The sequence below is a fragment of the Myodes glareolus genome, chromosome 13, assembly GCF_982192425.1.
Source record: "Myodes glareolus chromosome 13, mMyoGla1.1, whole genome shotgun sequence".
Classification (NCBI taxonomy): domain Eukaryota; kingdom Metazoa; phylum Chordata; class Mammalia; order Rodentia; family Cricetidae; genus Myodes; species Myodes glareolus.
The window spans coordinates 52,448,987-52,475,686 of record NC_142038.1 but is presented as its reverse complement, the minus strand read 5'-3'; the positions used below and the strand labels follow the sequence as shown (position 1 = coordinate 52,475,686).

The window sequence follows — 26,700 nt, the reverse complement described above, 5'->3', positions numbered from 1 at the left end:
TCTTCAGCCGCCTTTTCTGGGTTGTGAAGGGAACAGGATAAGATCCAAGGCTCTCAAGTGCTCAAGTTAGGATTGAACCCAGGTCCTCTTGAAGAGATTCCAGTGCTCTTCCTGAGCTCTCTCTCCCTCCCCCAAACAATCTTTTTTGAAAAGTGAAGGTATTAGGCTACTGTAGTGAAGACCAAGGAGAGAAGTCTGTCTTCAGGTTGGACTCCATGTTTTCAGGTAGCTGTGCTTCTCCATGGCTTGCTGCTTGTCTAGCTAGCATCAAAGGTCCCCAAATAGTCCTTGTTACGTGTAGCTCTGACAGTCCTGGAACTCACTTTGTACATCAGGCTGGCCTCGAACTCTCAGAGATCTGCCTGCCTCTGCCTTCTGAGTGCTGGGATTAAAGACGCGTGCCACCACCGCCCAACTAAAGCTAGAATCCAACTATGGGGATTTTCTCTATAGCTCACATCTCAGTGTTAACTGTCCTATCAATGATATAATATGAAAAGCAGGGGCAAGGGTCAGGCAAGAGGGCTCAGGAGAAGGAGGGAGAGGGAAGTGAAGAGAATCACCACCTACAGGTTGTCCTATTTTCTATATAAGCTGTGACATACACCTCTAAAAAATGTTAATAAAAATGTGATAAATTTAAAAGAAAGAATAAGCTCGCTGGGGGCAAGGTTGGCACAATGCAGGTGCCTGTCAGGCTTGTGTCACCAGCTACTTGTGATGCTGAGCAAAAATGGCAACAGTCACTTGAGGCAGGGGTGGAGGCGCCCGCCTTTGATCTCAGCGGGTCAGCCTGACCTGCATAGTGAGGAGTTCCAGGACAGCTAGGGCTATGTAGCAATCCTGTCTAAAAAAACAAAACCAAAATCAAAATCAGCAGGGCTGGAAAGATGGCTCAGTTAAGAGCACTGAATTCTCTTCCAGAGGACTTTTACTAGAGTTCAATTACTAGAAACCACAGTGGCTCATAACCATCCTTAATGAGATCTGGTGCCCTCTTCTGGTGTGCAGGCATAAATGTATACATAAAAAATATAAATTTAAAAACCCAAAACAAGCCGGGCAGTGGTGGCACATGCCTTTAATCCCACCACTCGGGAGGCAGAGGCAGGTGGATCTTTGTGAGTTCGAGGCCAGCCTGGTCTACAAGAGCTAGTTCCAGGACAGGCTCCAAAGCTACAGAGAAACCCTGTCTCGAAAAACCAAACCAAACCAACCAACCAACCAAACAAAAAAACCAAAACAAAAATCATCTGAGACCAAGAGTTTGTGCAAGTTAGCAAGACCTTTTTTTTTGCTTCAAAAGGGGTGGATGAGTGGGAGGTGGCACTGTAGCTCAGTGGTAGAGTACATGCTTAGCTTAGAGTAGGACTGGGATTCATTAATACAAGACCAAGGACAAACACTACCATTTCAAAAATTCTGTCTATTCTATGAAGACACTAGATAAATTGTTTTCCCCCAACCCTAGAGACAGTGTCTTATGTAACCAAGGCTAGCATTAAACACAGTATAGGATGACCTTCAGTTCCTTGAACTTCCTGCCTCCATTTCCCAAGTGCTAGCATTTTAAGTGTGCTCCACCAAGGTCTGGTAAGGATGCTGGAGAAGGTCATTGGACCCCTTGTCCATCTTCAGCTGTGTTGGGGGATAAGTTGGCTATCCAGTTGAAATGTGTGCCGTGGGAAGGAAATAGTGTTTCCAGACACAACTCAGGCAGGGTGGAAAGCATGCCAGTGGAATAGCAAGGCATGCCCACTTAATCTTACTTGCCCCAACATTTTCCTCCCTTAATGCAAGAATTGCCTGCATTTCATGACTTTGGAACCAAAAAGGCCTGACCGAGTCCTAGATCGCTATGTAATAGCTTGGACAGATAGAACTATGTCTCTGTGGTTTTTTAAAGGTTATGTAACTTGAATGTCAGTGACAATATTTTACAGGTGACAGTTCAAACCTAGATTTCAGAGGACAAAAACTGAGCAGAGGTTGAATGAGCCTCCTGGGTTCTTCCTCCTTCTTCTAACTGCCCTCCCTATTTCTCAAGACTGTAAGGACAAAGCAGGTTGTTCCAGACATTTGCTGCTGGTCAGAGATCCGGCCTTTGCAGATGAAGCAAATTTCATCCATAGCTAGTATCCGTGTAGTGTAGCGCCACCTTGCGGCCACTGGTATAAAGTCGCTCCAGACACATTCATGAGGAAGCTGGTAGCCAAGGAATCTTGATAGCAAGTCTCATCACAGGCCCAATTGAGCTCCAGGTACAGTGCTATGCATTCACCATCATGAAATTCTTCAGCCATCTGTCGGTCTTTCCAGCTAAGAAGGCTGGCCTAGAAAACTCCCCATTCTCCTGCCTCCAGAGTGCTGGTGTTGCAGGTGTGTCACATGTAGTTCAAAGCCAGGGCTTTTTAATACCTCATGTACTGGGGAATTGGGTGGGGGCTCGACATGGTACAAGTGTCAACCCTAAAGTCTTCACATATAGTGGACAAACATAGATCTGAACTACATCCCCAGCCCCTTGTTTTGAGATAGGGTCTCACCAGTTTCAACAGGCTGGCTTTGATTTGCCCAAGCCTCCCAAGGTTCACAGATTATAGGCAGTTTCTAATACTAGGCTGGTTACTGTGAAGCCCAGGTAAGGGTAAGCCTGCCAAGTTCTGGGACTCCCGGAGATGATTCTACTCTCCAGGGCAGTTCATGGGCTGCGACGCACACTTACAGGAAACCTTAGAGAAGAATGTCTGCTTATGTGCCGCTAGTTCTCACTCGGCCTCATGCCACCTTGAGGTGTCCTGTCTCCCAGGCTCTAACACCGTGTTTCCACCCCCGCCCCCCTACACCCCTTGGGGTACAGTTCCATCATGGTGGGACTTTGGCAGATGCGAATTCCAACTGGCACTCAAGTTGCCTACAGGGAAGCTGACATGAACCTTAAATTCCACCATGGCATTCAGCCAATCTGCTGGGCCTGTCTGGGAGTGTTGTGGTATGGGAATGGGAACGGGGGGAACAAGAGATGGCAGCACCGCATGCCCAGACAGGCCCGTGCCGCAGCTCTGCCCTTCCAACAGCTGAACCTTAATTAGGAACACCACCTAGGCATCTGCAGGAGAAACACCCCTCCTTTGCTGTGCAGTGTGCCTGCCTGGAAGACTGGTTTACCTGAGTACTTTCTGGGTCAGATGAGAAAGCAGTGATGAGTAAGAGAAAAAAAATTACAATTAGTGGTCAGTTTTCTTTCAAACTGGAAATAGCAAGCCATGTACAACCTATTTCTAACTACGCTTAAACTCTCAAAGAACAGGGCGGATGGAAGAGAGATGACTCAACGGTTAAGAGCACTGCCTGTTCTAGAGGAACTGGGTTCAATTCCCCGCACCCACATGGCAGCTCACTGTCTGAAAATTCAGTTCTGGGGGATCTAACACTTTTATACCAATGCACATAAAATAAAGTTAAATGAACATCTAGGTTCCTAAACATTTAAGGAGAGAAAAGGAATATATCGTTAAGATCTGACCTATGCCTCAGAGATTACCTGCTGGGATTAAAGTTATGTACAAACCACACCACACCAGATACTTTTAATGCATGCACCAGGTGTCAGTGGAGATCAGAAGGCACTGGATCCCCTAAGACTGGAGTTACAGCCTGTTGTGAGCCACCATGTGGGCACCGAGCTGCTGAACCCACACACTTTCAAGTGTAGCCAGTGCCCCACCCCTTCCATTTTCCAAGACGGGATTTCCCTGTGTATCCCTGGCTCTCCTTGAACCTGCCTCTGCCTCCCAAGTGCTGGGATTCAAGGCCACTTGGCTTGGCTTACAGCCAGTCCCCTTAACTGCCGAGCCAACTTACTCAGTCCCCTGGACTATTCTTTCATTCATTTTTTTTTGAGACAGAATCTTGCTATGAAGCCAAGATTAACCTCAAACTTGTACCACCACAGGACTTATAAGACCTTTTATAGGACTCAAAGGGAAGTGGACATAGAATTAACTTAAGAATTGGGACTAGGATAAAATTTTGGTTTTATCACCAAAGAGCTGCTAATGAAGACCTTCTTACCTGTTAGGTGACACCATCTGTCTCCATGGAGTATAGGTAGGTTTGAAATATCTTAAAACAAAAATCCAAAGCCGAACACACGCAAATTCCCTTCTGGCAAAAAGTGTAAAAGTGGAGAACGGTATAAATTGGCTTGGCTCTAGATGGTGGAAGCTCCTATAGCATAACCCTGGGATTGCAACCCCCAGCTATTCTTCATTAACATGGAATCACCAAGGCTGAGCATTTATTAGGCATGGCTAATCTGATAAATGGGAGAATTCAGTCTCTGTAGTTCAGACTTTTCTAGGAGCATCCCTAAAGAATCTCAAGCACACAAAATATATTCTTAAATATGGTTTAATACTCTTCTCCATTTCTGTACATCACAACACCGAGATTCTGCTCTTAGGGTCTCTCTGCAGAGGCTAGGGAGTGCAGGCTACAGTTTCACCCCTCTCACGTATGTGTTTGTATGCGGAAGTGTAACACATATCGGTATATATTGATACACACATCAATATATAATGCAATATATATCACCAAGGAGAACACATTGATTAAAGAAATACAAAAATTTGGCATCATTTCCAAACTTAAATAGTAAAAATAAAAACTACAAAAGGAGCTGCATACCCTAAATGTATCATGTGAAACAACAAGCATATTCAGAACTGTAAATTTACATCCAATTTCTCTGGTCTTGTCATATCACATTAGACCCATTTACAATGGCAAAGCCCTAAGGTACTGCTGGGAAGAGTGTGTTTGCTTGCTCTTGGGTGTTCTGCAAACAAACAGCAGAGCCCAAAGCAAAAGCCTGTTCTGGTGAAGCCTGCCATGTTGGTGAACACGAAAGAATTGACTCTTCTCACTGGGGTTGAGACATCAGGTTACACGACAGACAGTCATTTGGACCTCAGAGTACAGTGTGAGAACCAGAAGCTTTACATTTAAGACATACTCCCTTCATTCAAGTGAAACAGGATTATTGGAACGATAGGCAGGTCTGTAACCTGGGAACAAGGAGCTGGTTCAGACCAATAAAGCTACAAGTGACTGAGTCAAGTCAGTGAAGAACAGCAGTCAGGCACTAAAGTGTTAAAAGTACCCAATTTGAAACCCAATGTACCCCACCACCCTGGTGAGTGTGGGTGATACCAACTGACTTTAAAACCTTTGGTCCTTCAAAGTCCACTTGGTATGCTTTCCCCGTTGCTGCCACTGGGCACATCCTACACTTCCTTTACTGTCACCACCTTGAGCACAACACGACCTTGTACTTCAACTGGGCTCAAATCCAACTTACAGCCCAGCTGGGAAGCATAAGCTTCAAGTTTTCGGCCAACTTTTGGATCTAACATGGTTTAATCCATGGTGCCAGAAGCTGTGTCCCATCCCTCCCCCCTGCCCTCCCCACCCTCCTCCCATACTTTCTCATCTGAGAGTGCTTTAAGTCCCACTTCTGAAACAGATGCTCCAGCCCCACCAGGGGTTTGAGAAACATGCAGTCATACATGTCTTGCCTGTTGTTCATGTGAAAAATCTTGCAGTTCATTTGGAAGAAAAAAAATCAAAACACATAATCTCATGCCACCCAACACAAGGAAACACGACCACCTCCCTTTATCAAGAATACATCCAAGCAAAATCATCTTTGCATTTTTTTTGGTTCCACTTAAATTGCATGTTTTATTTCTCCCAATCCCAGCAATAGCACAGAAGCCCCATCATGTCCACCCCACACTGGTTCCTAGTAGGCCGAGACAAAAGGGAGGAGCTTCATTAATGTTATGACACTAAGGGCTCCCAAATGCTTGGCACAAATGTGCCTCCAAAAAGATGGAAGTCAAGAATGCGCTGGCCCCAATGTTTCAGCACTTAGTCTGACTCTGCAACACAATCTGCACCTTTGAAACAGACAGTCCGGGAGTGGGAAGTGTGAGGGAGCGAAGCTGAAATTGCCTCCTATTAGCTCACCCTTTCAACATTAAACAGAGACCAAGAGAGAAACGGTTCCAATATTTCACCACATATATTTCTTCTTGTGCAGTCTAAGCTGAGAATGCCATGTAAATGGGTCACTGCGAAATGCAGCAATTTAGTTATTCTCTGATCAAAATAAGAAACAAACCAGTATGATCTCACTTCTACTAACTTTTGAAGGTTTACAGCAGTTAAAGTATTTTTGCTTCTATGTATGAAGGTTAAAAAAATCATTTTTTTTTTCATAAAATACAAGAGCAACCAATTTTACCATCAAGTAAAAGTAAAAACTGGGGTTCTTTTTTAAATTAGTCCAAGTGGCATTTAGGAACTTAGTTGTAGGCTGCTGCGCTGACACCATGACAAACCAAAGTGTAGGGTTGGGTCTGGTTTTGTTTCGCTTTTCTTTTCAGTATCCAATGCTCACGGATTAAGTTCTGGAAATGTTCCAATTGTAAGGCAGGGATCTGTTTGGATTCCACCACGGGTATGCTCCTTGGGTTGAATGCTGGAGGGTGAGGCACATTTTGCCGGACCCATGTCGACTACCTAGTAGTCATCAAGGTCAAAAAATTCATCGTCTCCTCCTTGGTATTCCATTCCCTGGAAATCTACTCGGTACCGCAAGATACCTGAAGAAGCAAAGCAGAGTGAGTGATCTGAGTTCTTGAAGCAGGAAGGATTGCTCTTCCAAGAGAAGCCCATCTTCTTCCCGAATTACAAAATAGTAGTAATTAGCTATAGGCACGGTGGCTCACAAATACGAATTTCAGTGCTTGGGAGGCCAAGGTACAAGGACTGCTCAGTTAGAGGTCAATTTGGGTGACACAGTGAGTCTCAGACCCCCCCACCCAAAAACAAAAAAAACCCCACACATAATGGAGAGGGAGAAGTGGAGTAGAGAATAATAGTGCATGTGCTAAACCTGATGGTCATTCCATTCCTGGAACCCACGTGATGGAAAGAGTGGACTCCCAGTTTTCCTTTGACACCCAAGTGTTTGCAGACACAAAGCTGTACTCCCCAAAACAAACATAGGCCCAGCAAGATGATTCTGTAGGTAAAGGCACTGCTGCACAAGCAGATTCCCAAGATTCACATGGTAGAAGGAGGGAACCAATTCCTGTAAGCTGTCTGACCTCCATATGCATGCCACGGCATTCTTGTGCCCACACAGAAACAACCAAACAAAACCCCAGAGATAGAGACACACGATCCATTATTACACATAAATATATGCTAATAAAAAACTATTAAAGATAACCAAAAAGTGGTTAAAACTAAGGAATATGCCTCCACCTGCTGTTCCAACCACCTTTCTAGTAGAGCAAGCATATGCCACTTGAAGTAACTTATTTCAGGCTAGCCACAAGAGGTCCTGGTTAAAAAACAAAACAAACAAACAAACAAAAAAACACCCCACCCTGTTTGGAGTTTGCTACTCACCTCCAATTCCACCAAATCCTTTCACAAACTGTGATCCTTCTTGTGACTTATCTGTGACAATTTCTAGTGTAGCTCCAAATTTTTTATAGTTGTTAGCAAACCATTCCAAAAGGGGCATGCTCTCAATCAATTCATGTTCCTGTCCAGTCTATAGGGCAGTCAGGACACAGAAACAATGGGATCAGAACACAAAGTTTAGGACCCTCAATGCCCCAGCCCATCTTCACTGATCCTCTTACCCATTGAGTACCATAAATGTATAATCTTAAAATATCCTGGTTCTTGGGAACATAACTGAATAACTGAGATGGTTAATAAACTGATTATTTCAATATTTCCCCCCAGGCTGTAGCCTTAGCAACAAAATGTCAAACCACACTTAGTAGTCAACTAATGATTCCTATTGTTGATTCCAGAAACTAGGTTGCTATAGTTCCTCTTTGTTCAACAGCCCAGAAGATACATGGCAGATTAAAAAACCAAACCAACCAAACACACAAAACTACCACATTTGTGCCCGCTGCCCAGGAACTGGAATTATAGACAGTTGGGAGCTGCCATGTAGATGTTAGGAACCAAACCCGGGTCCTCTGCAAGAACAAGTGCTCTTAGTTGTTGTGCCATCTCTTCAGCCCCACCGCCAGCCTTATTTTCAAAAGCATGCAGTATTGTATGTATATGACATCAACACGCCGTAAGGCACCATGCAGCAGTCGGAAGACAAACTGCTGGAGTCGGCTCTCGGGCAGCATGTGTCTTTTCCTCATCAGCCCAACTCAAAGCTTAGGGCAGCTACCATTCATTATAGCTGTCTTGGTTAGGAATGTAGCATTCATTACAAATCACGGCAATGCATTTATAAATTTAGTTAAGTTCAGAGGAAAAGCTGATAAAATGCTAATAAAACAAATTAGGTCTCACAGGGTAGGACAGCGCTACTCAAATTAAATCTGTGTTACTTCAAGAATAAGAACATTTTCCTGATTTTTTAACCTTTTTTGGCTAAGTATGGTTTGACATTTTGTTGCTGAGGCTATAGCCAGAGGGGAAATACCGAAATCATCAGTTTGCTACCACCTCCTGGAGTTCTAGCTGGCCTTGAACCCAGAGTTCCAGCTTCAGTCTTCTGAGATTACAGGTATACACCACACCCAGCCTGCACTAACGTGACCCCTCCCTTGGAGTCAGGTCCGTGTGCTCTAGCACTCACGCTTTTGTATGTTATCATTACAAAAGGAACGAAAATTTACATACCTCTTTGTCTGTGAAGTGAGATTTATCCTTCTCTTGTTCTGGAGTTAAATAGAGAATTTTCTCCTCTGTAGTATTAAAAGTTAAAAAAGAAAAAAAAGTGTTATCCTAGCTCTCACAATAACTAACCGATGGAATAAGGAGATCAGATAAGAACAGGGCTCCTGGACTAAATCTTCCCATAAACACCTCAATATACAGCCCTTGTACGCTGCTACTGTAAGACACATCAAAGACAGCCCCATTCCTTGGCAACTTTAACTGCGAACAGCCATCAAATAGATGGGAGTGTGTGTGTGGGGGGGGTAGGGGTGGCAGTAGCAGGAACACAACATGGACACAGACACAGACACAACATGACACATGATCCTAGATCCTATGCAATTATATGTTCCCTTCTAACTGTGCCTGAAACCAAGGCTTCCTGAACACAGAGAAATGTAACAGACAGCAACAATATTTTCTTCTTTTCTTACCTTCTGTGCCTTGGCAATGAAGAACGTATCTCATTATATCCAGATTTTCATAGACTATTAAAATCTCTACAGCTCCCATTTCCAAAGCCTTTAGTGTATCTTCAACTCCAAAACAGTACTTGCCTGTATCCTGGCTAATTTCATCAAAGTATCGCCCTGTGGATTAGGGATATAACAATAAAATATATGGTGGGTGGCTCTTGATATCCATGAACTTAGTCAACTATGGATTAAACATGCAAAAAAGTAAGCACAGCATACCAAGAGGTACTAAAGAGCTAAGCCTGCAATGGTTGTATTTAAACATACAGATATTTACTTGTCACTGTAACTTAAATGATAACAAAATAATATTACAAAATATTTACAAGGTACATTATGACATTTACAAGGTATTACAAGTAATTGAGAGATAATTTAAAGTTCATGGGACGATGTTCATGTGTTACATGCAAATATCATACAATTTCTCTAAGGGCCTTGCACAGCTCTGGACTCTAACTCACAAGGTTATGAAATCAGTTCCAGCAGTCCTGACCGCTGGAAAGAGAACCCCACTTTCAGTCCCAGGCTCGGCAGCTGACCCATCAGAGCGAGCCTGTTCCCAGTGTTCATGGCCATGTGGCTGAGGAAACCAAGGGTTTCTGGATCGTTTCTGTTGAGCTCCTACCTAGGTCCTCTCGAGTCACCCCTTTAAGGCCGGTGCTGTACTTTAGAGTTAAGGATGACCCTGAACTTCTGATCTTCTTGCCTTTACCACAGAGTGCTGGGATTTCAGGCTCCCCCAAAAGTATATTATATTGGTGCTGTGAATTGACTCAAGGGTTTTGTGAATGCTAGGTAAGCATTCTACTGAGCCACTTCCCCACTGGACCCAGCCCTCATCCCAGAGTCTCACCTTGAAAATCAGGCTGGCTGGAAATTGGGGCAATACCACTACCTCAGCTTCCTGAGTGATAAGATTATATAGACATGTCCAGCTAATACTTTTTAAAAAAAAAAAGTATTTATTATGTATACAGTGTTCTGTCTGCATGTATGCCTACAGGCCCAAAAGAGGACACCATATCTTATTATGGATGATTGTTACCACGTGGTTGCTGGGAATTGAATTCAGGACCTTTGGAAGAGCAGGCAGTGCTCTTAACCTCTCTAGCCACAGCCGACACTTTTTTTCCCTCAGTGAAAAATCCTCTGGAAAAGGAGGCAGTGTTGTTAATCGCTGAGCCATCTTCTCCAGCCCAGCTGATACTTTCCCCCCTCGGTGAAAACATTTAGTTTTCTATTCTTTTACTTTTTTTCACTTTAGCTTTGTTTGAGACAGAGTCTCATAGAATCCAGGCTGCCCTAAAAGCTCTTAAGTGACCTTCATCTAACCTCAGTCACCCTAGTGTGGGGATTACTAGTATGAACTACTACACCCGGTTGCCTGGATTTTTTTGTTTGTTTGTTTTCTTTTCATTTTCAAAACAGGGTTTCTCTGTATCTTTGGAGCCCGTCCTGGAACTAGTTCTGTAGACTAGGCTGGCCTCGAACTCACATAGATCCGCCTGCCTCTGCCTCTCCAGTGCTAGGATTAAAGGCATGTGCCACCACCTCCTGGCTTGCCCTTTCTTTTATACCTTTCTAGTGTCTTTCTTCAGACATCACACCAAAAACATTTCATAGGATAAGCAAAATAGTATTTCAGTGATACCTATTAATTTCTTCTCTTGGATGAACTTCACGTTGGAGAGAACTTCAGTAGATAATTCAATGGCTTGGTTGAATCCATTTTCACCACCATAGGATATATCAACTAATTTTAAAACTTTCGATTGCAACCTCTGACACAAAAATAAAAACATTAGGACCTTAAATACCTTTAGTAAAATCCCACTCTCTCCCTTAAAAAAATAAAAAGTTATTGGGCACCAGGAGCTGGAGTTACAGGATTTGTCTGCCATCTGATGTGGGTACTAGGACCAAGTTCAGGTCCTCTGTAAAAGCTGCCTGTACCTTTAACCACTGAACCATTGCTACCCAGAGATTTTTTTTTTAACTTAGGGAATTTATGGCTAGGAATACAAACACATGCATAATATGCTGGGGATGAATGTACCCCACATTAGAGACTCCATCCGGCTGTTTCTTATTTCTTACCTGATCAAACATGTCAGACTGACTTAGTTCAGTTTTAAAGTCAGCTGATCCAGCTAAAACCAGACCAGCCACATTCACTTTGTCTCCAGAAATAAACAGCTGCACAGCAGTCTCTGCTACTTTTCGAACATAGTTATGTCGCTTTTCCATTCTTAAACGGGCAAAACGCAAGGCTGATTGACCTCCTCTGCCTTTGATACAAAGTAGTGGGGAAGAAAGAGTTAAAGATTAAAGAATACAATAGGCCATGAAGTAGAAACAAAATAACCAATCAAGCTAAAGACAAAGAGAAAAAGAACCACCTCATAACTGTTTAGCACAAACCGAGCTTAATGACTACTGCTAGAGGGAAGCAAAGGGACTCAGGTGGTCCTCCTACATACCGTGTTTTTTTGGGAGATCCACAGTGAATTTGTGCAGGACTTCTCTGGTGTTTCCTTGGAGCGTGCCAAAAAGAGCACCACTGCCGTCTATTACAATAAAACCAAACTTGCTGTCATCTGAAAGTAATGCTGTAAGAGCCTAAAAAACAAACACAACACTGTACAATGAACTCCAGGGTTCTGTCAAGGCAGAGACAAAATTCAGCGACACACGAACTCTTTTATCCCACTCAACATGGTATGAACACTATGGAGGGCATGGAGTAAGTACAGACATCAGCTATGACTATGGAGTTTTCCACTCTGCAGGGAAGGAGAAGAGGAAATACTTGTTTACAGTTACAGGATCAGTTCTGGGGTAAGATGGTGATCGTACACACTGAATGGCACAACTAAAAGTAGTTAAGGTGACTTATCTGGATTTTACCATACTAAAAACAAGAAACAAAATATCTCAAAACCTAAACTTGGGCAGGCAAGATGGCTCAACCAGTAAAGGTGTCTGGTGACTACACCTGGTCCCCAAAACCAATGTGGAAGGACAGAATGCGGAATTCCATAAAGTTGTATTGACCTCCACAAGCAAGCCACAGTGCCTGTCCCCTTTCGTCCCCACCCCCACACATAACGCAACACAAAACTTAAGGTGGACACAATGGCCGTCTAGAACTCTAGTACCAGAAAGAGGCAAACAGGAAGAAAAAGTTCAAAGCCAACCTGAGCTGCATAGTGAGATTTTCAAACCCAATCACCAACTAACCAAGCAATTACCAACCAATCAAACAAAATGTCAGAAAACTGTAGTCTATTTTCCTTTTCATCATTTTATTTAAAGATGATATATAGAGTGTAACATCTAAACCAAATCTCAAACGTTAATATCGGGTTCCTGTTTTTCTAGAGTGGTGCTCCGAAGTGCACCCAGGAAGTCTCCTGCACTCTGAGTCACTCCTGGCCAGCTTAAATTTCTATTAACTATCAATGACCTCAGCCTTACTAGACAGTACTACTAGGGCAAAAATAATTTTGTAAATCAATTCTATAGTAACAAGTAAAGGAAAACAGACGTGTCTAAAAAGACTTTTTGATTTGGAATGTTCCTCTCAATTTTAAAGAGTTCCCCCTCCCAGGGTTTCTCTGTGTAGCCCAGGCTGTCCTCAAACTCAGAGATTCACCTGCATCTAGCTCCCAAGTGCTAGGAGTTGAGGCTTCCTGTTTTTGCTTTTTAAATGTGTATTGGTGTTTTGCTTGCATGTATGTCTGTATGAGGGTGTCAGATGCCCTGGAATGGGAGTGACAGACAGGCAGGAGCTGCTATGTGGGTCCTCTGGAAGAACAGTCAGTGCTATTAACTGCTGAGCCATCTCTTTAGCTCCATGATTAGCTTGACGGAACTACTAAGCTCTGCACTATCTCCGTATCCCTGCTTCTCCTGGGACCCAGAGAGACACATTTTCTGGGATGGATTGAGACTCAAGGCCTTGAACATCATTAATCGCCAGATTTTGACCTCTTTAGAACTGAGATATCATTCATTCTACTTTAATTAATAATAAACCTTTATAAAGATGTCTAGAGGGGGCTGGAGAGATGGCTCAGAGGTTAAGAGCACTGACTGCTCTTCCAGAGGTCCTGAGTTCAATTCCCAGCAACCACATGGTGGCTCACAGTCATCTATAATGAGATCTGGCACCCTTTTCTGGCATGCAAACATACATGGAAGGAATGTTGTATACATAATAAATAAATAAATAAATCTTTTAAAAAAAGAACTTTGAAAGTGGAGAAAATTAAAAAAAAAAGATGTCTAGAATGCAGGCTACTGAATTAGCAATCTATTTTTAGACAAATGAAACAGTAGTAAGATACATATATTGTAAATCTGGTATGATGGCATGCCTTTAATACCAGCACTTGGGAAGCAGAAGCATGAGAGTTGAGTCCAAAATGCTAGCCTAGGTCAGACAGCAAGACCCTGTCTTGAACAAAACAAGAAAATCAGGTGTTGGGATTCACTTGTAACACCAAGCACTGATGTGGAGAAGGATCAGGAGTTGAAGGTCATCCTTGGGTGTACAAAAACCTTTATTAAATTTATTTATGTATTTATTCATTCATTCATTTTTGAGACAGAATCTCTCTACAGCTTTGGAGCCTGTCCTGGAATTCACTCTGTAGACCATGCTGGCCTCGAACTCACATAGACCTGCCTGCCTCTGCCTCCCCAATGGCTGGGATTAAAGGCGTGCGGCACCACCGCCAGGCAATGCTGAGAACAGTTTGTCTCAACAACTAAACTCCAATAGGGGCCGAGAAAGTGGCTTGGTAGGTACAGTGCTTGCTATGCTTAAGGACCTTAGTTTGGATCCATGTAAAAAACTAGGTATGGGTCAAAGTTGGGTGTTGAGGGTACTAGAATCCCTGCCCTTACCTCTACTAGTCATTTTAATGATTATTGGAAGAAAAGTAAAAATCAGTTATACTAATGTAATAACCAAGTTAAAGTCAGACAATACAGCTATTGGGTACTTTTTAAGTCAGAACGATCCAAAATCTGCTTTCAAAGTTGATAAAAGCAAATCTGTCAGATAGAATGGCTAACAGTTCCAAGAGGCCTTTGCCAGGCACTAACTAGAAGCTAAGAAAAAGTTAAGCTAGACAACCATACATACAGTCAAGTAAGATTCAACCGGAATTGGAATTCCTGTCAAGTTAGCAAAACTCAGCCACTGTAAACTGCAGACAAATGTCAGTTCTAATTCCACTGCAGAGGTTTTTCTCTAGGTTGATGAAAGGCAAGAGACTGAATTCAGAGCCAGCTGTGAATTCCTGATTGCTCACTGTTGACTGATCTGGGTCAGTCTAACAAGGTTTCTTTTCCATCATTAATGTTCATCATAGTTAGCACTGTCACTTGGGTTTTATAAGAACAGGAAAACCAAAAACCAAAAACCAAACAAAAACCAAAACGGGCATCAAATGCATTTTATTTGCTTATTTTTCAAGAATTTGTGAGCTTAGTGCCAGGGTGCAAGAATACAGGCCTGCAGCCAACCACCTGTCTCCAATTAGTTATCCTTAGCATCCTAATGAGTTATTAGTTATTCCTCAAACATCCTAATGAGTAGTATCATAATAAACATGCATTACTCTTAAAATAGCTGTGACGGAGGATGTCCAGATGGAGTGCCCAGCACTTCAGAAGTGGAGGCAGGAGGATTAGGAATTTAAAATTGGCCTCAGCAACATGCACCTTGCCCTCCATCACCAGCACCCGCCCCCCACACACACAAAAGAAAAAATACCTATGTAAAAAGTTGCCTATGGTTTAGAAAAGTGACTTCTCAAAAGATGAACTACGATTACTCTCTGAGCTACCAGTTCTATTTCTACATATATAGTCTACAAAAATACAAGCAAATAGTTACACAAACCCCTGTGCATGAATGTTCAGTGACATTGTTCATGAAAGCCAGACAGTGAAAACAACCCAAAGACATCGATGTATAAACTATAAGTGGTTTATCTAATACCACAGAGTGCTCAATGACAGAGTGGCAGAACAGTACAGAAATACGCTACTACACAATCTTGAAAAAGGCTAGACTGTACAATTCCAATATATGAACATGTAAGCCAAACTATTACTAGAAAGCACATTAGCAGTGGACTGGAGCTGTGGAAGCTGAAGGAAGGACAGTAGCTGCTAATGGGCACGGGGCTTCTTTAGCTGAGAATGTGCTCTGTGCTCACTCTTACCTCTGTATGAAACTTGTTGTCACACAAATACAATGATGTATTAATAGGTTTGAAAGGTTCAAAGTCAATGTTGACTTTCTTTTCCTTTCCTTCTTCTGTTACAATCGTTCCACAGTAAACAACCAGACCATTTGGAGGTACTGCAAAGAACATAAACAATTTCTCTACTTTTAATTGTTCCCATAACCACAACTTAAATAAAACAGAAAAAAACCCTTAGGCAAAATTCTCATAGGCAAAATTCTCACCCACTTGCAAAACTTCCTCTGAGATGTCTCAGTAGGATTTATTCCTTAAGCACAGCAATAGCACTTAGTGCTCAATGGATAAAAAAGATGAAGACACAGCAGTAGGCACCATGGCAGGAGCGGAGTGGACAAAGCGGACAGGGAAACGGTTACCTTTGTTATAAAGTTTGAGTCTCTGTTGTACAGATGTGATGGCTCCCAGGACTGAAAGGCGGTTTACTCGTGACTTAATGTTAGAAGCAGTTCCAAATTCGTCTGCTAACATCTTTGCCACTCGTGAGATCTGGTCTTTGGGAGGAATGATCAGCGATATCATGCTCGTGCCATTGCTGGAGAAGAGAAACACCAGTTTAAGTTCATGTTCACCACCAGGAAAACGAGCTACGGCGAGGCGCTCCAAAAAATCATAAAAACACACCATCTAAACGGCACCAGAAAGGCAGTAAGCACATCAGTGCATTTTCCAAAGAAGCCTAACAAGAGCCAGCAGACAGCAGCTGCTCAATTACTTCAAAACGGAGATTAGCTGAGTAATGAAGGCACTCAAAGGGAAAATGTCATACTCAAAGGGAAATACTCAAGGACTAAGAGAAAAGGTTGCTGTGGAGGACCAACAAGCTGGAATTTTACCATGAATGAAGCCTGTCAACAGTAGAGGCTTAGGTTCTGGTTGTTCTTCGGTGGGAGAAGCTATACCAAGACAATGCAACAAGTCTTCCAGTGTCCAGACAAATATTTCACTTAATATTACCCTTTTCTCCTTAAATTCTAGGTTGCCACAAAAATCTTCAAATACCAGTTCAGCATACCCAATGCTTTCCTGATAGGAAGTGTTACAATTCACAAATATCCCAGTTATGAAACAATTCGTATCCTAATATTTTGTGCTTGGCTTCCCCCCCTTGAGATAGGGTCTTCTGTATAGTTCTGCAGCTATGTAGTGATGGAGGAGGGTTAACTGTCTGTGTTACTTTCATTGGTTAATAAAGAAACTGCCTTGGCCTTTTTGATAGGCCAACTCTTAGGTGGGTGGAGTAGACAGAACAGAATTGTGGGAGAAGGAAAGCAGAGGCAGGCAGTCACCATGACTCTCCTCTCCCAGACAGCTGCAGGTTAGAATCCTCCCGGTAAGCCACCACCTCGTGGTGCTACATAGATTATTAGAAATGGGTTAATCAAGATGTGAGAGTTAGCCAATAAGAGGCTGAAACTAATGGGCCAAGTAGTGTTTAAAAGAATACAGTTTCCGTGTAATTATTTCAGGGGTAAAGCTAGATGGGAGGCGGGCGGCAGGAAGCGGCCCACCACTCCTTCTACAATGTAGACTACAGAACCCTCTTATCTCTGCCTCTCAAGAGTGCTGGGATTAAAGGGTATGCTACCAAGAATGTGTCTGGATTACACTGGTTTGACTCAAACATGTTGCAGAAGTCATACAGGGGCAAAAGATCGCTGGGCAACTGAGAGTATCTTGTTTCACTATCATGAGAGCCTGGAGCTGGGGTCCTAGAAGACTTGCAACATGTCAGGTGTTCTGCACATGCCTAGTAACACCTGCTCCAAGAGAGGTAGACAATAAAGTCTACCACACAATATGCGTGTACAAACACACAAATTAAAATTTTAGGAGAATAACGCACGGAGAACCTAATTAAGTATCCAAACAAATTCAAATATCTAGTGTCAAAAGATGAGGCTGAAGTATGCCCAGGAGAATACTACCTCTTTAACCTGTACTTTCAAAACACCATCAGCAGCAGTTACACCTGGTTTCAATATTTCTAGTTGTTTTTGTCTAGCATGCATGAGGTCACAGGTTCAAACTCTAACACCAAGGAGTAATGCAGGGCATGCCAGCAGCAACATAAACCAGTTTTGTAAGTTGAAAAGAGTTCTGAAGACTGGTTTACAATGTGAACATACTCATCCATAATGACTATACACATAAAGTTGGTTAATGTGACTAATGCCAGAGAGAGAAGCCTCAGCAGGTAAAGGCATCTGCCACATGCAAGCACTAAGGAGGCTAAACTAGGATGATCCCCTGAGCTCACAGGTTCGAGTGGAGACTGATAAAGGAAAATACCCGGTGCCAGTCTCTGGTTTCCTTCCACACATGTGCATGCACACAAACACCCATGTGTGTACCATACACAAAGATAACACATAAGACAACGTGTGAAAATTATGTGGTAAGATTTCTGAAAAGAGTACATAGAACATGTAAACAACTCCCAGCACTCAACGACAAAAAGACAACCCAAATTAAAAACCAGCAAAGCCTGGGCATAGAGGTATGTGCAGGTAGATGGTCTGGGTAGGAGGCCACCTTGTCTCAAAACAAGCCTTACACATAAACAGACATCAACAAAAGCCAGCAAAGGACATAGGTCAGTGGCAGAGTGTTTGCTAAGCAAGCACTAGGTTCAATCACCAACACAAAATAAAACTGGAAAAAGGGCTTGAATAGACAGACATTTTTGCAAAGACCACAGAAAGGCACTGTGGTCTGTCATGGGTTCCCTATCTGGGGTAAGTACAGCTGTTGCGTGTTTCATCTCCCCAGGAAAAGCTTTGCCATACAACAAGAGCCTGGAGCAATGACTCAGTGGTTTAGAACACCTGTTGCTCTTGCACTGGACCCAAGTTGGTCCAGTACTCAGCACGTGCATGGCAGCTTGCAACTGACTGTAACTCCAGTTCAGGGGGATCTGATGCCCTATGCTGACCTCTGTGGGCACTACAAGCACATGATGCACGAACATCTATTCTGGTAAACACTTATACACATAAACCTTGGGAGTGATAAGGCATCCAATCTTGGTTTCTGGTCTCCACATACAGAAGTGAATTTAGAAAAGAGAAGATACAGGTTGCAGAAAAATAAAAACTCAGTATGTCATAGGTATAATATGGGATGATCCCAGCAGGCGGGATGGATCAGTGGGGAAAGGTAATTAATTGTCAAGCCTGATGACCTGAGTTTGACTCTTGGGACTCGTGGTGTTAAGGAGAGAGCCAATACCCTTAGGCTGTCCTCTTATCTCCACATGTATGCTATGGCATTCACACACCCATATACATAATTAAAATAAATTTTAAGACAGATTGATATTCACATGAGTTTAAATTATAGCAAATAAAATCAATCATAGTAAGACCACATGCTATCTAGTTACTTCTACATACATTAAGTATTTATTCAGAAAACAACTAGATAGGTAGGTGCCATGGGACATAGAAGACTCTGACTATGAAAACGTAGAAAAGTTGTTATAAGCATGTGCTGTGCGAAGTTTTACTCGTTTAGCTTATTTGGGGGGGGCGCACCCAGCTCATAAAGGGATGGTTATTCCTTCTCATAAATTCCTGGCCTTATGTTGGCTTGTTTCTTCTTTCCAGCTTTTCTTAAGTTATCCAGACTACCTCTGAGCCTTTTCCTTTTCTTACTTCTGCAATCTTACTCTCACCATTACTCTTGGCTGTCTGTGTAGCTGGTGGCTGGTCCCTGATGTCCTCCTCTCCTTCTATTGACACACTCTGCCCGCCAGTCCCGCCTATCCTTGCTACCGATCATTCAGCTCTTTATTAGGAGCATCGGGTGCAAATGAATGTAACACGAACAAAATACACCTTAAAATAATATTCCACAACAAGCATGTACACATTTCTTCTCTGTTCTTGACTGCAGAAATGAAGCCCCTGCCTGACTTTCCCACAATGATGGACCACAGGCTGGAACTGCTGCTCAAGTAAACTCTTGCTTCTAAGCTGCCTGGTGTCAGGGTTTTTATCATGGCAACAGACTAGGACAGAGCCCCAAGTTATACCTTTAAAAGGGGTATATTTTATGGTATGTAAATTACATTTTAATTAAGAAAATCAGTTAGGGCTAGGATATAGCTCAGTTAGTAGAGTGCTTGCTAAGCAAGTGTGAGACCCCAGGTTCAATCACCAGCACAGCTGGGGGCAGGAGTAGCAGAAATTCAAAGTCATTTTTGGTGCAGGCGCTCCTACAAACCCTAACAAAAGGCACTGTGATAACAGATGGATAGGCCAATACACCCACTAGCACGCACACAAGTACAAGTGGACTAGTTAGGAAAAGGAAGCAGATTAGTCTCAGGCATTTGAATGCTCCGGTTGGTGGCATTATTTGGGAGGTGTGACCTTGCTGGAAGAAACACGTCACTGGGGGCAGGGTTTGAGGTTTTAAAGACTAGGTGCTAGTCCCAGTTCTGCTTCTTGCTTATGGCTGGAGATGTGAGCTGTCAGCTGATTCCACTCCACAAAGGACTCTATCTCTTGGAACCATAAGCCCAAAGAAACTCTTTCCTTTATATGCTGCTTTGGTGGTGTTTTATCACAGCAACAGAAAAGCAACTAAGACACAGCAGGTAAATATGACTGTAACACTTTATGTACATATATGAAACACCTTTAAACTCATTTCCTAGAATCCCATGTGCACATATACACATCTTTCTAGAGAAAGGGTTCTGCAGTTAAAAGCACTGCCAAAAAAAAAAAAAAAAAAAAAAAAAGCACTGCCTTAGAAAACCGAGGCTCAATTCCCTCACAATTATCACATCAGGCATGCATGAATGTGGTGTAAGAACATAGACATAGTCACAGAAACACATACACATCACACACATTTAAAAAAACAAAACAAAACACCCCTTTAAGGATATTAGTAATTATTAGCGTCACAGGAATGGGTGGATCAAACTGAGTACATGTGTCCTTTATCCCTGCTACTGAGTCTGTATTTTCACAGGAGCCTTAAGCCACTGTTTTTTTTGTTTTGTTTTGTTTTAAAGACAGTGTATGTGGGGGGGGGGGGGGACGACGGGATGGACACAACTTTGTAGAGTCAGTTTTCTCCTTCTACTTTCATATGAATTTTTAGAAACCAAACTCAGGTTGTTATGCTTTTGAGCATCAGATGTATTTACTTATGGAGCTACCTTACAGGCCCTAGAGAGGTAAAGTCAACCCCCCTGCCCCCGCAAAAAAGAAAAAGAAAAAGCAGGACATGGTGGCACATGCCTTTAATTAATTAATGCCTTTAATAATGCCTATATTTAATAATGGTCTATAGCATGAGTTCCAGGACGGTCAGGGATATACACAGAGACCCTATCTAAAACCATCCACAAATCAAAACAAAATTATTTATTCTTTAAGTGTATGGTGTTTTTCCTGTATACAAGCCTATCTTGTCTGCACTATTGCATCCCTGGTGCCCTCAGATGCCAGAGAGGGCAGTGAATCCCCTGGAACCTCGGTTCTCTCCAAGAGAAATCAGGGCTCTACCTGCTGATCCACCTCTCCAGTCCCAAGACAAGTCAGTTTAAATACAAACAATTCTCTCTCTCATAAACAATTTTCAAGGAAGCATATACCTTCACTTTAGAAACCATAGGAATTCTCTTCAAAGGACCCAGTTCAAGCTGGGTGATGCAGACGCACTCCTTTGATTTCAACACTTGTGCGGCAGAGGCAGGCAGATTTCTGGGAGTTTGAGGACAGCTTGGTCTACATAAGAAGTTCTAGGTTAGGATCCAAAGCTACCGAGAAACCCTGTCTCAAAAAACAAAAACAAAGAAACCCAACCAGGCCAGAGCTCTAGGCACAGCCTTGTTTACAGGACAGTCCCTGAGATGGGACTGACAGAGTAGAGTGGGGAGAACAGCAGTCGACGGCACAGGAATCCAGACCTAAGGACGAGAACATCTGAGCTAAATAGACTACTGGGGCAAACGGAGCAAACCCCAAACACCTCAAAGCCAGAAAAAAAATGACATGCAGGACAGAGTAATGACCTTGAGATAAATGGTTATCTACTTTCCACAAAGACAGGTTCAATTTTGCTGTAAGAACAGTAGGGTAACCTTGCACCCCCTATGTAACACTCCAGAGAAGATAAAGCAGTGGACACATTTAATGATAGGATATGGTTATTTCCTGGAACCCACTGTTTAAAAAGTTCAGAAGTAGAGCAGGGCACAGTGGTGCACTCCATTATTCCCAGTACACTGGAAAAGACAAGTGGATCTGAGTTCAAGGCCAGACTGCTAAACACAGAGAAACCCTGTCTCAAAAAAAGAAAAAAAAAAAAAAACCAACCAACCAAACAAAACCCCCAAAACAAACAAACAAACAAAAAACAAACCAAAACAAACAGATTCAGAAGTATAATTTGCCAGAGGTTTCTTTGGGTACATTTCTACCAAGTTGCTAAATGTGAAACACACTACCTTAAAGCTTAAGACTACACTGAAGAGATAGCTCTATTAGTACAAGTTTTCATGAAGACATGCGTTCAAATCCCAGAACCTACATAAAAACATGTGCTTGTAACCCTGGAGTGGTGGGAGGTAACAACAGGGCTGCAGGGACTTCCTGGCTGCCAGCCTAGCTCAGGTTCAGTGAGAGACCCCGTGTCAAGGGGATAAGGACCACAATGACAGAGCAGGGCGGCTCTCACCCAAAGTACATTGTGTCCATCTCTGACCCACTCCGAAATTTTAGGGACAATACTACCTTCCACCAGTTTCCATCTATAACTCTCCCTGCTCTGTGTGTTGTGTAGGGGGTGAGAACACATTTACTTCTTAACTCGTATTTCTAAAACACTTGGCTAGAAAGGCTTGAAATCTAGATGTTAAAAACATAGCTTGTGGTAGAGTAGAGCAGGATAGTGCATGTCTGTATCCAAGTACTCCAAGGCTGAGGAAGGAATGGTTCAGGCTACTAACGCTGCCTGATAATTTTTATGTTAGCTTTAACACTAGCAGATTAAAGGCCTCTGCCAGGAAAGTTGTGGAGCAGACACACTCATTTACTCCACAGGCAAGTCAAAGCTGTTAGACCAGTTTGTGTAAATACAAGAATAAAATCTCAAGGAAGTTGAGTATTTCATGTTCACATACAGCAAACACCTCTTAAAAGGAGAATGCGAAACAAAACTCTTGCATCAGGGGCATGAAGCTCAATGATAAAAGTACTTGGTTGGCATCTGCAAGGCCTAGAGTTAGATCTCCATACACTAGTAAAAGAAGAGTTCTCACCTGACAAGCTGCTAGCTATAAAGACTAAGCTACAGCATATTCTCATCCTCACTACCTCCCCATCTCTGAGACAAGGTCTCACCATGTATCCTTGGCTGTCCTGGTGCTTACTATGTAGACCAGGCTGGGCTCGAACCCAGATCTGCCTGCCCAGCCTCCCAAATGCTAGGATTAAGGGTGTGAGCCACACTACACTCTATTTGCCTTCTCTAATTCTAATAGTTTCTTCACATTCTCCGCTGTCACTATATCTTCTTTCCAAAATCAAAGGACCCTAATTAAAAAGAACCAGTGAGGGTACCGGAGAGATGATTTGGCAGTTAGAGTAATAGCTGCTTTTCCAGAAGTCCCAGGGGCTTGACTCCAGTTATTTATATAGTGACTCACATAAGAAGTCAGTTCTAGGGGATCTAATGCCCCTTTTCCGGACTCTGAGGGCACCAGGTATGCACGTGGTGCTAAACATCTACACATGTTAAGAGGAGAAAAAAAAAAAAGGCAACGACTACACATTTATAATCCCAGCACTTGGAAGGGTGGTACACAAAGAGCCCAAAACAGCCATGGCAAGACCGTGCCCACAAACAAACAAACAAACAAACAAACAAACAAACAAACGTAGGAAAAGAGCCAGTATAAGGGCTGGGGAGATGTTCCAGCCAGAGAAGAGCTCCGTCTCTGGAAGCATGAGGATCTGAACTAGATCCCCAGCACTCACATAAAAAGCTGTAACCTCAAACAACCTGTAATTAAGAAGGCAGAGAGAGGGAGATCTCTAGGGCTTCCTGGTTAGTCAGTGAGTGGGGAAGATGTCAAAAGAAAAAACAATAACAACACTCCTAGCTCATGATGGAAAGCAGAGACTGGAGAATTCCCACAACCCAAAGGGCAGCTACTTGAACAGGAAGTGAAACAAAGAAACCCTGTCTCCAACAAGGTGGAACCAACACACCTGAAGTTGTCCCCTGACCCCCCCCCCCCCCGTCAAGCACACACAGGAGAAGGAGGATGACAAAGACACAAACAAGTCACTATACAGCATGCAGGGGTTGGCAATGCATGCCTGTAATCCCAGATTTTAGGAGGCTGAGCCAGGAGGCAAAGCCAGAATGGCTTTGTTTGAGTACAACCTGATATACTGAGGGTTCCAGGCCAGCAACAAGGGCCAGTGAGGGGCCAGTGAGACAGCTTAGCGGGTAGACACCTCAACTCCTGGAAACCACATGATAGAAGGAGAGAATAGACTGCTCTGACCCCCATCTCCAACCCAAAACTTAATGTAATTGAAAACAAACAAACAAACAAACTGAATCATGATATATAGCAATGATTCATACACAGGTCTTAAAAACTCAAAAGACATAAAAAGCAAGATACACCCTAGAACAATGACTTAACACAAAGCTCCCAAGGTCCTCTGTCCTGCTCATACTCACCAGGATACTTTCCATTACCAAAGAACTTTCTTCAACGATTTACCTGGAGGGCTAGCTTCTGGGACCCACAGGGAAGAAATACTTGTAAATGTAGTGAATACACAGAGCAAACAACTTGGTCAAATTAAAACAGCAAAGACAATGCAGGAAGGAAAGATTTAGATAGATGGTAAGTAGCTTATCCTTTCCTCACTCAATTGTTACAGGGAAGTTCCTCTACCCAGATCTATCGGATAAGACAGAGCAGAGTCTGCCACACTGTCAACAAGAAAGCATTTCTGTGGCAACTTTACCCAGAATATATAACAAGAAAATTGAAGGTGACCAGTGGATCCTGACTTGCATTGGATGCATGTATTTGGTCAACTTCAGGCAAACAATATCGAAGTATCCTTTCACCTGTAAGTCTTACTAAGGTTTGGTTTACATAGCAAGTTCCAGACCTCATCTCAAACACAAAACATTCACTGTGTCTACCTTGTGTACTTCCAAGCATGACCATCTTTTGGTCAGCTCAAGGCAAAGCACCTCTGCCGTACAAGCCTAAATTCAAGAACAGAAATCCAAAGAGCCCACAAGCTGCATTTACTCTATGCTGTGCTCAAACATGTGTTGGAAATTTAACCTTACCTGCATAGAGAGTTTGAGGACTCTCTAGGTCATTCGATATTCTGTCTTAAAACAAAACAATTTCAGCCTGCCCATGGGCAGCAGTGATTCTCTGAAGAAACCCATGCATAGGTGCAAGGACACTGCACAAACATGCACACAGATGCACATGGGCGCGCACACACAAAAACCAAATGCATACATGAACAAGATTTCAAAAAGAAAAACAAAACAGCGAAGACATGTTTGTGTGTATGATCTTTCTGCCATACAAAAATTGATGTTCCTCCTGAAGGATGTAGCAGTCAAATAAATCTTGGGGGTGCTTACCAGACACTAAAACTTAAGTCACACTTCCTTGCCACTGCCCAGCAGCATCTGTGGTATTCTGCTTTAGCAGTACAGACACACTAAGCTATCCTACTTATACAATCATACCGAATAACACAACTTTGACCAGACAAAACACCCACACCTCACCAGTTGTTTTATCAGACAGGTCACCATTCCTAATACAACTATTTCAGGACTGGATCACAACAGCCTAGAGATTTGCTCCCTAAAGCCCAAGCTGAGGTTGAGCACAGTTTAAGACTCTTTCAGCTCAACATTCAATTGGGTACCTCCCAGTATGTAGATGACCCAAGTTATTATCATGCTCAGAAGATCAACTTAGACCTAGACCATTTCTGGGAAAGATGCTAAAACCATGATAGAGACCAAGAAATCAGTCAATTCCTCTCCAATTTCCCAAAACTGTCCTTACTGGACTCACTATAAGACTTCAATTCTTCCTTCTTTTCCTAGATCATCTTTTAAAGTGGGTTGGAAAGAGAGTTCTGTGGTTAAAGTATGTGCCATGCAAGTGTGAGAGCAAGTTCCAATTCCTAGAAGATAGCTATAGGGACCATGTGTAATCTCACTGCTCCTACAGTAAGATGGGAGGCAAAGAATGGAGGTCCGGAAAGCTGGTGGGCCAGTAGCCCGGTGTGCACAGTGACAAACTGTAAGAGGCCCAAAGTTGTCTTCTGATCCTGTAATGAGTGGGATGGCATCCCCAACAGAAGAAAAACACAGGTGATCTTACGACTTTGAGTACAGGTTTGGAATCATGCATATCCAGGCTTCGGCTCTAATCTGTTATTGGCCTATCTGATCCAAAACAAATCACCTAAATTCTTGAGAATCTTGTTATCTATTTACTTCACAAGATCATGATGATTCTGTAAGATGTGTTAAGTATACAGTCTGAAGAGCAGAGAGTAAGTAATCACTAAATGGTAACTATATTCCGACAGTCCCTCCCCACAGGCACAAGAGGTGAGCCCTTGAAGCCCCACAGGAGCATTATTTGAACTTGGCTATGTCCACACAGAGGCAGAGTGGACTTTGGCAAGTGGTAACCACTTTTCTAGGATGGTGGCACAATACATTCAACACCATCTAAAACATTAAACAGCCATACCAAAGAAATGGCTGAATCCTACATTTGTAGCATACGTTCCATCGGGGTACAAGCCATTTTAAAGAGGCCTGCTACCTTGCCACAGGCTGGAGCTCGTAAGGGTAGAAATCATTTCGGCACACAGTGGCGGTAAAATACTTGAGGAATCAATAGTCTCTGACAACAAGAGCAAGGTCTTCTGTACGCAGTATATTAGCTACAGTTATCTCTCTGTGTGAGAACATGTTTGGAGGTCAGCTCATTTATTTATCTGTTACTGTGCCATAGTGTACATGAGGAGGTCAGAGAAACAACTTCTGGGAGTCACTAATCCCCTTTCACTTCAACACAGGTTTTGAAGATTCAACTCAGGTAACCAAGCTTGCACAGG

General features: G+C 42.8%; 1 protein-coding gene across 1 annotated transcript in view; it reads right to left on the bottom strand.

Annotated features, from left to right (window-relative positions):
* Positions 1-4,397: 4,397 nt before the first annotated feature.
* Etf1 (eukaryotic translation termination factor 1) overlaps positions 4,398-26,700 on the bottom strand; it is a 33,228-nt gene continuing 10,925 nt past the window's right edge. The window contains exons 3-11 of the mRNA XM_048442454.3: positions 15,898-16,073; positions 15,497-15,636; positions 11,738-11,876; positions 11,355-11,545; positions 10,909-11,038; positions 9,213-9,368; positions 8,740-8,804; positions 7,486-7,633; positions 4,398-6,671 (exon numbers count right to left, since the gene is read on the bottom strand). Coding sequence (XP_048298411.1) covers positions 6,589-6,671; positions 7,486-7,633; positions 8,740-8,804; positions 9,213-9,368; positions 10,909-11,038; positions 11,355-11,545; positions 11,738-11,876; positions 15,497-15,636; positions 15,898-16,073 — 1,228 coding nt within the window. The 3' untranslated portion in view covers positions 4,398-6,588. The remainder of the gene's footprint in view (positions 6,672-7,485; positions 7,634-8,739; positions 8,805-9,212; positions 9,369-10,908; positions 11,039-11,354; positions 11,546-11,737; positions 11,877-15,496; positions 15,637-15,897; positions 16,074-26,700) is intronic.